General features: G+C 35.8%; 1 protein-coding gene across 5 annotated transcripts in view; it reads right to left on the bottom strand.

Moving 5' to 3' along the window:
• SFMBT1 (Scm like with four mbt domains 1) overlaps positions 1-13,934 on the bottom strand; it is a 166,324-nt gene that overhangs the window by 9,365 nt on the left and 143,025 nt on the right. For all 5 annotated transcript variants that reach the window (XM_078152290.1, XM_078152289.1, XM_020971489.2 and 2 more), the window contains 5 exons: positions 9,175-9,284; positions 8,070-8,245; positions 3,384-3,562; positions 2,935-3,177; positions 1,638-1,766 (listed from right to left, as the gene is read on the bottom strand). In XM_078152290.1, coding sequence (XP_078008416.1) covers positions 1,638-1,766; positions 2,935-3,177; positions 3,384-3,562; positions 8,070-8,245; positions 9,175-9,284 — 837 coding nt within the window. The remainder of the gene's footprint in view (positions 1-1,637; positions 1,767-2,934; positions 3,178-3,383; positions 3,563-8,069; positions 8,246-9,174; positions 9,285-13,934) is intronic.

Below are 13,934 nucleotides of genomic sequence, written 5' to 3'. Positions count from 1 at the left end.
ATGAACTCCATTTATACTGGCTGGTCCATTAAGTCTTATCCTTTCCAAACTTTACTGAACAAAGGGAGCAGTTTTTTTCTTATCCTCTGTCTCCTTTAAGAAAAAATGGTTACTAAAAATTTTTTTCATAGTGCTTATTACTAACAAATATTCAGAATCTAGTAACATTGTAGATTCATCAGTAATTGTCTCCAGACTGACTTCTCTCTTGCTTTCAGGCATTCAATAAAGTTAAGTTATAAATGGTAGCCCTCCAAAAGGAATTGATTATACACATCTCTAAACCTAAAAGAGTGTTAAGCTTCAGTATTTTTTTTGTTCTACAATGTGAGCAAAACACTCATGAAACACACTGAGGATATCTGTTCATCAAAAAAATATTCTATGGGATGATATACAAATCTTTTTTAAACTTCCCAAATTATTAAAACAAAATCCTTCCATTTTTATAGTTAAGAACAATGGAATTATTTTTGCTGTTTAAAGTTTTCCTTAAAACTGACTACCAGTGATTAAAGGACACCGTAAGGTCTCAAATATAAATAAATTTAAAAACATATACATATACATACACGTGCACATATACATATATGCCACATGTATGTCTATACATACATACATACATACATACATACATACATACATACATACATACATACATACATACATACATATGTAAGGATGTGTATGCACGCACACAATCGCAAATCTCTTAGTGAAATTTTAAATTAATAAACCTAAAACTGCACTAAAGTTTTCGGGATACCCTGAATACACTTCACAGACACTGCTTTAAAATAAACAGAACTCAAATTTTAGAACTTGCATTCATCACTGCTAGGAAAATAAAACTATTTAGCAAATATTCTTGTTCAATCCTTTCAATCATGTCTGACTCTTAGTAACCCCATCTGGGGTTTTGCTGGCAAAGATAATGGAGTGGTTTGCCATTTCCTTCTCCAGATCATTTTACAATTGAGGAAACTGAGGCAAACTGGTTAAGTGACTTGCCCAGGATTATACAGCTAGTAAATGTCTGAGGCTAGATTTGAACTCAGGAAGATGAGTTTTCTTGACTCCAGGCCCAGCACTCTATCCACTGGACCACAAAACTGCCTTCTGCTTAGCAAACATCATGCTGTAACAATCAAAGAAACTGGCTAAAAAAAAAGACAAACGAACAACGAAATAGGCTATATCATCTCCAATACCTGAAGGCAACAAGAAGGTGCAGCGGATAGACTGTGAGGCCCACAGTCAGAAGGACCTCAGTTCAAATCCAGCCACAGACACTTATTAGCTATATGACCTTGGGCAAGTCACTTAATCTCTGCTTTCCTCAGTTTCCTCATCTATAAAATGAGGATCGTAACAGCATCTACTTCCTAGGGTTGTTATGAAAATCAAATAGTAATTGTAAAGTACTTAGCACAGTGCCTGGCACACAGTAAGTGCTACAGAAATGCTTACTCCCTTTTGTAACTTGGAAAAATTAATATGAAACTCTTGTATTTTTTTTAAATCTGAAAAAAGCTTGTTTTTAAAGGTTTGTGGATGAATTGTTAAAAGTGACTAAATATGTCTAAAGCTTTTTCCTTGTAAGATATGTTAACAAAAATGCAAAGCATCCATAGTACCTGATCCAGGAATATTCTTGCTAATGGAGCACAGTCTGTAGATTTGATGAACCGCACAACATCAGCCACACTCCACTCCAGTGGGTTACTGTCCAGCTGTAGTTTTTCAGCAACTTCAATCTTTATTTCCTTCATTTCCACCAAATAAAAGCAAATTTTATAGTACCATAAATTCTGGCCATCACCTTTAAACAATGTCTACATCCTTTATTGTCAATGCCAAGCAGTGAAGTCTATATTTAAAATGGGTTTAGGGCAGACTCCTCATGAAAATGACCAGAGGGCCCTAGACACTGTAGGTACTCAATAAATGTTTGTGGTGTTATTCAGTATGATAATCATGGAAAATAAAGAGAAGATTTAATTTCTTTGAAGGACTAAGAAAAATATTTGAACCATTTAAAGAAAAAGGCAACACATTTAATTTTTTAAACCCTCCTTGGAGTGGTGTACCCAAATGAGACAAATAGTATTTCCAACAAAAGAAAAACTTTAAATTAAAAATCAAGAGATCATTTAAGACTCTAATTACATTGTATCCATTTTGTATGTAATACATTTGTATCTGACTAGACTGAAAGCTCTTTGAAGCAGATATAATTTTTTCCATTTGTTTTTGGAGCTCTAGCACCGAGCTTAAAGCCTGGAAAACTGTAAGTGCTTAATAAATGCTTATTGGTTGATTGACCACTTCTATTAATATGAATCATTTTGAAATGACTTTAAATATAAAAGTAAAAGATTTTGTTTTGATGCCATTTTTCCACTAAAAGCCATAAGGATAGGGTTAGGAATCGTGTTAGAATTATGTCAATCTTTCCAAAAGGTAGAACAGTGGTTTGTATTTTCAAGGCACTTCAGAAGTGGCTTTTGAAAAAAATAATATCAAATCTATATTATTTCTATATTTTGACAAAATTTCTTTATTAAAATCAAAAGTGTCAATGATTTTAAAAATTGGGACAAACCTAAAAGTATCTATCATAAAAAACTCAAAGAACTTTTTTCTAATTCACTAATAAGCCAAACAAGGAAGCATCTTTCATACACATATTTTTTTTTTAATGGAAGCCCAGCAGTCACAGTGTTCTAGGACTACTATCCTATTATTCAATCCTCATAAAAATTTTTGGGCAAGTAATTGTTGCACTGTGAATGCATTTTTAAAGAGAACTCCTCAAAATTCATGTCCATATAGAAAAAGAGGAAAATCTTATCTGATATGTTTATTTCTGCAAATGTTCAATTCACACAAAAATCCTAGGGCAAAGGAGAAAAAAAATTGTTAAACAGGTACCTTTGGTGAAGGAGGTTTATTCTCATCAGAGAAAGAAAAAGTGCGAAGTTTTCTTTTTCTCTTGTCTCGATCCTGAGCCAATGAATGAGACAATTCACTTTGGGTAGGAGAAGAAGAGCATGATTTCTTTTCTGACACTTCTGATTCTTCCTGCAGCTCATCTTGCTGTTCAGAGGCACTATCTTCACTTAGAGACTCTTCATCTACTTCATCCTGATCATCATCATCTTCACACCCACTGCCCTACAGCAGAAAAAACAAGGCATGACCCACAACTTATCAAAAACATTGGTTTTTGCAACAAAAAAGCATTTCTCAATAGTCAGAGTCAAATTATCAAGGTCTACAGAATTTGTTCCCTTTTGAAACTGGCATGAAATAATGTTTGTCAAAGTGAGAGAAGCAGAGACAAGCTTCAGTTCTCTCATCTCCAAGCTCCCTCCATATACCTGGGGAGAGCCTGCTGGTGTGTTATCCACAGATGCTGAGGAGCGCTTCTTCTTATGAACAAAGAAGTTCTTCCTCCTCTTCCGTCTCTTGTTTGTTTTCTTCATAACGCACTCTAAGTTACTATGCCCACCAGGTGGCCGCCCAATTCTTTTATTTTTCTTCTTCCCATAATAGTGTGCTGGAGGCATGTGACCAGGAGAGAGGAAGAGAAAGAAAGAGGGGGAGAGAGAGAGAGATATGAGACTTTCGTATCATACTTTTCTGTATGACTATGGTACTTCAAGGCTACTATTTTCAAATGTCATCACATCTGGTAGTGCAAAAGAGGTCAGAGGCTAAGAAAAAAGAAAAGTCAATGGATGATGTCAATTTATCAACAGATATCTATTAAGTGCTTACTAGGTGACAGGCACTGGGATACCAAAACAAAAATGAACAGTCTCTGCCTTCAAAAAAATTACTTCCTAGTGCGGAAAACAACATGTCAGTAAGTTAAGTACATACAGAATATCAACATAAGCTCATTTTTTGGGGGTGGGAGGTTATCAAGAAAAGCTGCATGGAGAAGGCATCACTTGAGAAAGGTTTTAAGGATTAACAAGATTTTAAAAGGGAGAGGTGAGGTGAGGTGAGGTGAGGGTGCACTCCAAGCACTGCAGACAGGCAATGCAATGTGTGAGGAACAGCAAAGAGGTCAATTTGGCCAGACCACAGAGTGTGTGAAGGGGAGTATTATATAGTAAACATGGAAAGGTAATCTAGAGCCAGGTTGTGAAAGGTTTTAAAATCCAAAAAGAGGAGCTTATATATGATCCTAAAAGTAATAGGGAGTCATTGATGTTTATTGAGTAGATGAGTGACATGGTCAAACCTAGACTCTAGGAAAGTCATTTGCTAGTTGTGTGTGGGATAGGTTGCAGAGGAGGGAGACTAATTAATAGGCTATAGCACTAGTCCAATAAAGAGGTGATGAGGACCAGATGAGACTACCTATATAAACAGAAGAGGACACATGTCCTAGATGTTTTAAAGGTAGAAATGACAAGATATGACAACTGAATGGATATGTGGAATAACAGTGAGGAATCAAGGAAAACCAAGGATAGCCAAAGTTTATAACCTGGGTGACTAGAAGGATGGTAGTGCTTTTGACAGAAATAAGACTCTGTTCTGTCTCTAAGGACAACAATGGAAGATAAAAGTGAAGATACAGTGAAGGAGGTATTTTGCTTTCTACCCCTTTTTGAAACAAACTATTTGGGATTTGGGGTGAAGAGAGAAACAATGTGACCAATCAGTTTAATCATAATACAGCCCACAATCTTGGCTAAAAGGGAAGAAGTAGCATGATATAATTGGAAAAAATGCTGAGCTTGGTGTCAAACTAAATTCAAATCCATCCTCAGATACTTATAGGCTATAAGCCATAAATAAATCACTTAACTTCTCAAAACCTCAGTTTAAAATGGTGGATTAAAAATGTCTGCACTACCTGACAGGGTTGATTTGAGGAAATCACTTTGCAAAACATAAAAATGTCACATAAATGTGAGCTGTTAGCATTAAGACAGTAATCTGAACTTAAAAATAAAGTTTTAATACATTATGTATTGCAATACAAATTTGTTAAGCTCCTCTAACTTCACCGTCAACTTGATATAGAGTTCTCAGACCTCAAAAAGCATATTGTTTTGCAATTCTCCAATGAATTTATCATGTAATGTTGTATATCATAATTATTTGGGTTTGTTGCCTTATCAAGTCCTACTAAAATAAACTCCATGAGATCAGTGATAAGATTTATCTGAGCTTTATGTTCTGAATCATCTACCTTCCTTCACAATTTGAATCCAATTTAAAATGATTATCTTACTAGTCAGGAAAGATAAAAATCATCTAAAAAAATTTTTTTATTTCAAATTTTGGACGGTTATTTTTTGTTTTTGTTTTTGTTTTAATACCCACAAAAACTGTATATAGAGATCTAATTTATATTTTTAACTTGAAGGCATTATCATGAAAATGGCTAATTTTTAGAAAATGGTATTAAAAAGTAATACATTCATATGACCTTTTTTTGAAATTGTCATCATGCTTCTGAGATGTGTGTGTGTGTGTGTGTGTGTGTGTGTGTGTGCATGAGACTAGTTCAAATGTACAAAAATAAGAGCCATTCTCCCAATTAATAAATAGTGAAAAGGATATGAAAAGGCAGTTTTCAGTGGAAGAAATTCAAGCTATCAGTAGTCATATGAAAAACTGCTCTAACAATTCTGAGATAACCATCTTACACACCTATTAGACTGACAAAATGGACAAATAAATGGCAAATGCTGGAGGAGCTATGGAAAAATAGGTACATTAATACACTGTTAGTAGCATTGTAAACTGGACCAGCAATTCTGGAAAGCAATTTGGAACTGTGCCCAAAAAGCTACTTAACTATGCAAACTGACCCAGCAATACCACTCTACTAGACCTATATTCCAAAAAGATCAAAGAAAGAGGAAAAATACCTATATGTACTAAAACATTTATAACAGCTTTTTTTGTGGTACCAAATAAGGAGGAACTGCTGAACAAGTTATAACACATAAATGTGATGGAAATGATGAAAGGGATGGTTTCAGAAAAACCTTGGAAGATTTGTATGAACTAATACTGAATGAAATGATCAGAACTAGGAGAACAATATACAGTAACAACATCGTAAAGAGATAACTTTGAAAGATTTAAAACTCTGATCAACACAATGACTAATCACAATTGCAGAGGACTCATGATGAAACATACGACACCTCATGACAGAGGTGATGGACTCACAGTATAAAATGAGACATTTTTTTGGACATGGCCAATGTAAGAACCTGTTTTGCTTGGCTATACATGTTTGTAACAGGCGTTTTGTTTTTTCCTTCTTTTTCCATGGGTGGGGAGGAAAGAAGTGAGAGGGAGAAAAGGGGAAATTTTTGCTAGAAAGTATCACCATGCTTTACACATTCCCTCTGAATGTCCAGCTTACGCTCCCTCTTGAATCTAAGCCAGGGAGACTTAATCCACTCAGCTCTGGAATTACTGCCTAGTGCTATGATACCCAGACAGGTGAGTTAGCAAGTCCTGAAGCATAGGGCCTACCACATCTGGCTGGCTCCAGACCCCACACTATGCTGCTTCTAGCCACCTCTTTGCCATCCCCAGTCACTGAAGTAAACCCTCTATAACCTTTTATTCCTCTAGCTCTGGGTACACTAATAAAATCAATGATACTATTGTCAACTGACTCCCCTCATCATCCCTGTGTCCTCCCAAACCAAAACACCCTCCCCTTGCCCACCTCTCCCACATGATCTCCTCCTACTAGGAGATAAGTTCCCTGAGGCCTTTGCATTTGTATCCCAGGGAATGGCACATATTAAGTACTTAATAAATACTTCTAATTCATTTATTGATTCATTCTAACATAATGACAATAGGTTTCTATTTAAGCACATCAAACATATCTCCCAAATACCAGTGATTGGGGCAGTTAGGTGGCACAGTGGATAGGGCACCAGCCCTGAAGTCAGAGGTACCTGAGTTCAAATCTGGCCTCAGACCAAACACTTGACACTTACTAGCTGTGTGACCCTGGGCAAGTCACTTAACCCCAAATGCCTTAAAAAAAAAAAAGATAGATCCAAATACCAGTGATTAACCTTGAGATGGTGCACCTAGTGGTTTCACCACTGTCTGCTTTAATTAGCCTTCATAATAAAAATGACAATCTGCTGAAAAAATTATCAAAATAAATCACTTATTTAAAATATTGACTACCTTAACTCTTGGTTGTAAAGAATATGTATCAAGAATGCCCTTATGGTAAGGGAAAAAATAAAACTGAGTATTCCTAACTTCTGATTTAAGTTAATTTCACCCAAATTACTGTTAAAAAAGAGATTCTCCCACTAAAGTCCACAATAATTTTGACAATGCTATTTACTAGAAATACATTATGGAAAAGAAATAAAGATCAATTTGAGTGGTTCCCAAGGTTTTTAAGATGTATACTCATGTACCCTAAGGGCTAGACAATATAAGTGTAACCATATATGAGATATTTTGCCTTGCCTACACATGCCTTATCTGCCCAGCAGTCCATAAGCTCATCATGAGCAGAAATTGGGCCACTTCTTCTTTTTGTATCTCCAGATCCTAGCACAACATTTTGCTAGGCATTTAAATATATTTTATTGAAATGAATTAAGAGATCACTTGACCTTACAAAGAATTCAGAAAGCTAATTTTATGAATTAAAAGTGTCTAACAGACAATTCCTTAGCCTAAGATGAAGTCTTTTTTTTTTTTATATTAATTCGGCCAAGATGCATTGGTTCTGTCATATTGCTTTTAAGCATCATGAATCAGAGATAAAAAAAAAACAGGGCCTTGACAAAACTATCTTGCCTTATAATCTGTTTATTTACTTAAACCTTTTCTTTAATTTAAAAAATGTGATGAGCATGAAAAGAGACAGAATGTAGAACAGGGGGATGCTTTTCACTCCAGAGGCAAAAGCAATTTAGTGTGGAGTTCAACAATTACATATTGTATTAGATGCTACATAAATGTTTTTAAATGTCACTGTTTCATAGACCAAGTACTCTGGTTCCCAGTCACTAGTTACCAATATTTAAAAGATCACTTACTGTATTTGGTCTTTGTCAGTACAGAGCAGTTCTCAGAACATTTGTCCAGAACCATCTGAGGACCAAAGAGATTAGGACAGCATTCCAATTTTATACAGGTTTTCCGGCAGAAATCGGTCACCCGGTCAGCTGTTCTCACTATCTCAACGGTAGCACGATAACTTTTTCCTTTGTATCTGTCATTGGAGGAATTAAAATGTCAAAGTTATTTCACTAGTTCAAATCAAACAGAGGAAACCTTACTGTGCACACCAATCAGCCTGTTTCTTAAAATATGCTTCATGTTTTACATACTTTATAAGTGAGGAATTTTCTTCCATGACATTCAGTTTGAAAAAGATTGCTCTTATATATATATATATATTATACTAGTAAAATAACGCATAAAGAAGCAAAATTTCTTGCTAAAAAATGGAAACAAGCAAACGTTTGCCTTCCAGTCCTCAAGTTCTTCAAGATGAAACTGCTTCTAAAAATCAAGTTTGCTTATAGTTTAAAAAATTAATGTCACTTATTACAGTTCAGTAATATTATTCTATTACATTTATGTACCACAATAAATTTAGATAGTCCTCAAGTGATTGACATTTACTTTGGTCTCTAGTTCTTTGTTTCCAGGAAAGGTGCTATTGACATTTTTATATAAATGAGACCCTTTATTCTGTTCTCGTGGTATATGCCCTAGCAATGGAATCTCTGAGACACCGGGCATGAACATTTTATTCCTTTCTTTAGCAAAATTCCAAACTGCTTTTCAAATTGGTTGGACGAATTCATAGTTGCTCCAGCAGTGTATTACTGTGCCTATGTTTCTTCAGCCTCTCCAAGACTATTTCTATCTTTGCTAATTTGTTTAGAGTGAGATAAAACTTTAATTTTCTTTTGACTTGCATATCTCTTATTACTAGCTATTTGTAGAATTCTTTCATTTAGTTAATAGTTTGCAATTCAGTTTAATGGTTTAAATAGTATTTCCAGGTATATATCTTTGGTCCTCCAGATTTCAGAACGACATTCTAGATAATCCTGGAGTTTCCTGCAACAACCAATATGCATTCAACTACCAAAAAAAAAGGGGGGGGGAACGACAAAGGAGCTAACATACTTGGCTTTTAGAGTTTCCCCATGTCCATGCCACACAGAATCTTCATCTAGCTGAAGCTCCCGAAGAACACGGCTTGGTTTATAGGCTGCATTGATCAGCAATGTAAGAACCTAATAGTCATTTTTTTTAAGAGGCAGAAAGTATAACAGGGATAATAGGGGGGAAAAAAGAGATTAGACTATTGGTAATAAAAGCCTGATTTATACTGTATGTCAGCAGATTAATTCCATTCAATTGAATTAGTAAGTATCAAAATGCCTGAGAGTCAAATATTCATAAGTGGTGGTGATATTACATAGGATAGCAGCAGCTGCCAAGGAGAGTCAAATCAAACAGTAAATGGAACCTGGCTAAAAACTTCAAAACTTGGTTGTCTGAAACAGTGTACCATCAACTTGAAATTCCTCTAGTACATGTACAATTTACTTATGATGTCATCTGAGCAGATCCCACAAAGCCCCAAGAATTCTGAATTTATCTCATGATATATTTCATTCCTCCAATCTCTTATTAAAACCCCTAACACAGTGAAAAAGTGAACTCCTGTATTAAAAACTGTTCTACCTCATCCTTTCCCTATGGTCTCTAGTTCTTTGTTAATATTTTTATATAAATGAGACCATTTATTCTTTTAAAGTATGCAGCCTTCTATGTGGGAGAGACTAAGTAACCTTTGCTAAGAGTTAAAAGTCAATGGATGATGTTGAACAACAGTCTTTCTCTGGAAGAAAATAAAGTGACTGTGGAACAGATTTCACACATATCCAGCATCTAGAATGCCAAGGAAGTTCCTATCTCACAAGCCAGCTCATTCCATGGCTAGATAGTCCTTGTTAGAAAGTTCTTAATTAAACTGGCTAAAATGTGCTTGTCTGTAATTTCCATCAATTAATTCTGTTCTCTGAGGGAATGAAGTAAATCTGATTAGTTTTCCACACAACAGCCCTTCAAGTATCTAGTCACACACTATGCAACCCCACTCCCAGCCCACACCAATTCTTTTCTTTCAGGAAACCCTCTTCACTTTCTTCACCAAAATCCATGGGTGTGCTGGAACCACTTCCACAGGAGTGAGACCATAGTTAAATTCTCAGTGTGAGCTTTTACACTTCAAAAATCAGTGATCACTATTAATCAGGGATGATTTACAGTTTTATTTGATTTTCTAACTTTAAGAAGGTGATGGGGAAAATGTTAATCATGCTGATTAAGCTTAAAAGTGTGTGTACATATAATTTTTTCTTTCCCCTAGAGGGTGTGATTGTTAAACATTTACCAGCACATCCCTGTACTGCTTCATAAACATTGCCTGAGTTCAGCTTGAGTGCAGTAGAAGTCACAGAGAATGTAGCTGTCACTAGACTGGAGGCATGACTTAAGCTGATGATGATGATGATGATGATGATGATAACTGATGTTTTTACAGCATTTTAAGGATTGCAAAGTACTTTACCCATCCATTATTTTATTTAAGCCTCATAATACTCCTGCCAAAACTATACATGGTTTGGTTTCATAATAAATGTGATTACCTTCTGGTTCATATTCTATAGCTTAACATCCTTAAAAAATAGTACCCAGAAATGAATATTCCTAATGTGGTCTGAATAAAAAAAAAAGCACTTATGAATAAAAAAGCATTTATTAAGTGCTTGCTATTTCCAGGCATTGAACAATATATAGTACAGCAGAACTGTTATGTCCCATAACCTGAAAACTCTCTGGTATTAATGTGATCCAAAACTAGTCAGTTTTTTTGGTAGCTATTACATGTTATACCAGGTTCATGCTGATTCTACAATTATCTAAGATATCTAAGTCTTTTTCATGTGAACTATTTTCAAGCCAGGTTTCTTCTAAATTCTGTACTTGTAAAGTTGATTTTTGAACCTAAATTCAAGACTGTATTTATTCCTGTTAAATTCTATTTCTATCTAATGCTAAGGTTTTACATACTTGTTTTTGTTTCCACTTCCTTTTCCTGCTTAGGCTAAGACTTCTAATCTGCCATACTCCCCTGTGATATCAGGTAAATGCAAAAGGGATTTCCCATGAGCAGAACCAAGGTGGCAGAAAAGCAGGAAGAAGCAAAACCTAGGTTTCGCACCAAATACCCTCTACAGAGATCTAAAAAATGGACCACACCAAATTCTGATTGGAAATCCAAGAAAAAGCCATGATGAGTCAATTCTTCCAGACACAGATCTGCAGACACTGGAGAAATCACACGCTAGGAGCGCATGCTTGTAGAGCATTCCAGCATTCAGGGATTCAAAGAGAGCCACGACTGGGCACTAGGGTAAGAAAAGGTGACATACAATCACGTCCTAACTAATTAGAGATCTATACCTAGGGATGGCAAAGAGGTACAGTTGCTAAGTGGACCATAACTATGTACTGAGCAGGGAACAAGTTTGGAAGCAAAGAATAGTTGTGCGGTTCTAATCCCAGAAGTAGGACAAAAGACTCAGTCATAACCTCCAGACTGGCTGAATGAAGCTTAAAGTGGAGTAACCACGGCAAGTTTCCAGACCAAAAGAAAGCCCAGAATTCAATTCCTCTGAACTTACCTTCCCAGAGGGCTAACAGTGGCAGAGTCCAGCAGCATTTTGGGAGCACAAATTCCCAAACAGAGACAAGCCAAAAGACCCAAACCTAGATCAGGAACTTACAGAGCTCATACCAGGGCATGGTAAGCAGGTGTAGTCTAAAATCACATCATTTTGAGAGCACTGAAAGCTTGTGGGTCTCCAGCCTGAGTAGTAAAAGTAGCAGAACAAGAAAATAGAATTAGAAGTGCTCAGAACCCAGTCCAAAGAGGTAGGCTTGCATAATGAGCAAATGAAAAAGAATTCCACTATAAAGAAATATTATGGTGACAGAGAAGCTCAAGGCACACACAAGAGAATGAAACAAAAACATCCACAAGCAAAGCAACTTGGATACAAGGCCAACCAGAATTCCTGGAAGAATTAGAGGAAAAGGTTAAAAGAGAGTCAAAAAATGATCTTAAAAAACAAATGAGAGCTACAGAAGAAAAAATGGGAAAAGAAATGAGAGCATGGAAGAAAGATATGAAAAGAGAATAACTTGGAATAAGAGGTACAAAACATTACCCAAGAAAATAATTTCCTGAAAATTAGAATAATTGACCAAACAGAAGCTAATGACTCTGTAAGACACATCAAGAAAATATTAATAGAAAGTCAAAAACGTGAAAAAAAAATAGAAGTGTGAGGTTTGCCATAGTAAGAACAACAGAACTGAAAAACAGAGATAATTTAAGAATCTAGCAGAGATAACTTAAGAATCATTGGACACGTGAAACTCATGACCAAAAAAAGAACCTAAGTATATTTCAAACAATCATTAAAGAAAATGATCCAGATCTCTTCAAACCAGACAGCAAAGTAGAAACTGAAAGAATCTACCTCTAACTTCCTAAAAGAAACCTCAAAATGAACACCCTTCAGGAACACTATACTCAAAATCCAGAGCTTCCAGATCAAAGAAAAAAAAATGCTGTGAGCAGCGAGAAAGGAAGAATTCAAGTATTGAGGAGCCACAGCCAGGATCACATAAAATTTAGCAACTACTATTATAAAGGAGGGGGCTGCAAAGTAGCACAGTGGATATAGTGACAGGCCTGAAGTCACCAACACACATCTTCTTGAGCTCAAATCTGGCCTCAGACACTTACTATGTGACCTTGGGCAAATTACCCAGTTTGCCTCAGTTCCTCATCTGTAAAATGAGCTGGAGAAAGAAATGGCAAAACATTCTATTATCTCTGCCGAAGAAACCCCAAATGGGTCATTAAGAGTTGGACATGACTGAAATGACAAAACAACAACAATTATAAAGGAGTGGAGAGCTTGCAAAATGATATTCCAAAAGGCATATAATCTGGGCTTACAACCAAGAATTATTTATCCAGGAAAACTAAGTATAATCCTACGGGGGGAAAATAGACCTTTAATGGAATAGAGGACTTTCAAGCATTCCTGACAAAAAGACCAGAGCTGAGTAGAAAATTTAACAGGAGTCAAGAGAAACAGAAAAAGGTAAATATGTGCAAAAAATAATAAGGGATTAACAAGGTCAATCTGTTTACATACTTATATACAGGGATAATAACATGTACCTCTTCAGAATTCTACCATCACCATATTGTCTCGAGAAGTCTAATTGGATAGAGGGCTTGGTACTAATTCTGATGTGTTTTGATGAACCTTCAAAAATAGAATGGAAAGTATGAGAAACAGGAGTGAGCTGAGAGGATGGGAAGGAAAGGAAGAATGGGAGAAATTATCTCATATAAATAGGGTTTGCAAGTAAGTCTCTATAAAAAGGAGAAGTAAGGGATTGGGTGACACTTGAACCTTACTCTCCTCTGAACTGGTCAAATGAGAGAAATATACACAAATACACAGCTGGATACAGAAACACATTTTCCTCCAGTAAGAAATAGGAGGGAAAGAGGGGAAATAAGTTAAGGTAAGGATTCATCAAAAACAAAACAAACTCTTTTTTAAGAGGGGGCAAGAAACAAAGAGACAGAAAAGTATAAGAGAATAGGATGAAAGGGTAAATACACAATTAGCAATAATAACTGTGCGTGTGAATGGGATAACCTCACCCATAAAACAGAAGAGAACAGAAGGATAGATTAGAGACCAGAATCCAAAAATATGCTGTTTCCCAGAAACACTTGAAACAGAAAGATTTAAAATAAAGGGCTGGAGAAGAATTTATTATGC

Source organism: Phascolarctos cinereus, unplaced genomic scaffold (assembly GCF_003287225.1).
Source record: "Phascolarctos cinereus isolate Bilbo 61053 unplaced genomic scaffold, phaCin_HiC Scaffold_4;HRSCAF=312, whole genome shotgun sequence".
Classification (NCBI taxonomy): domain Eukaryota; kingdom Metazoa; phylum Chordata; class Mammalia; order Diprotodontia; family Phascolarctidae; genus Phascolarctos; species Phascolarctos cinereus.
This window is presented reverse-complemented; position numbering and strand designations above follow the sequence as displayed.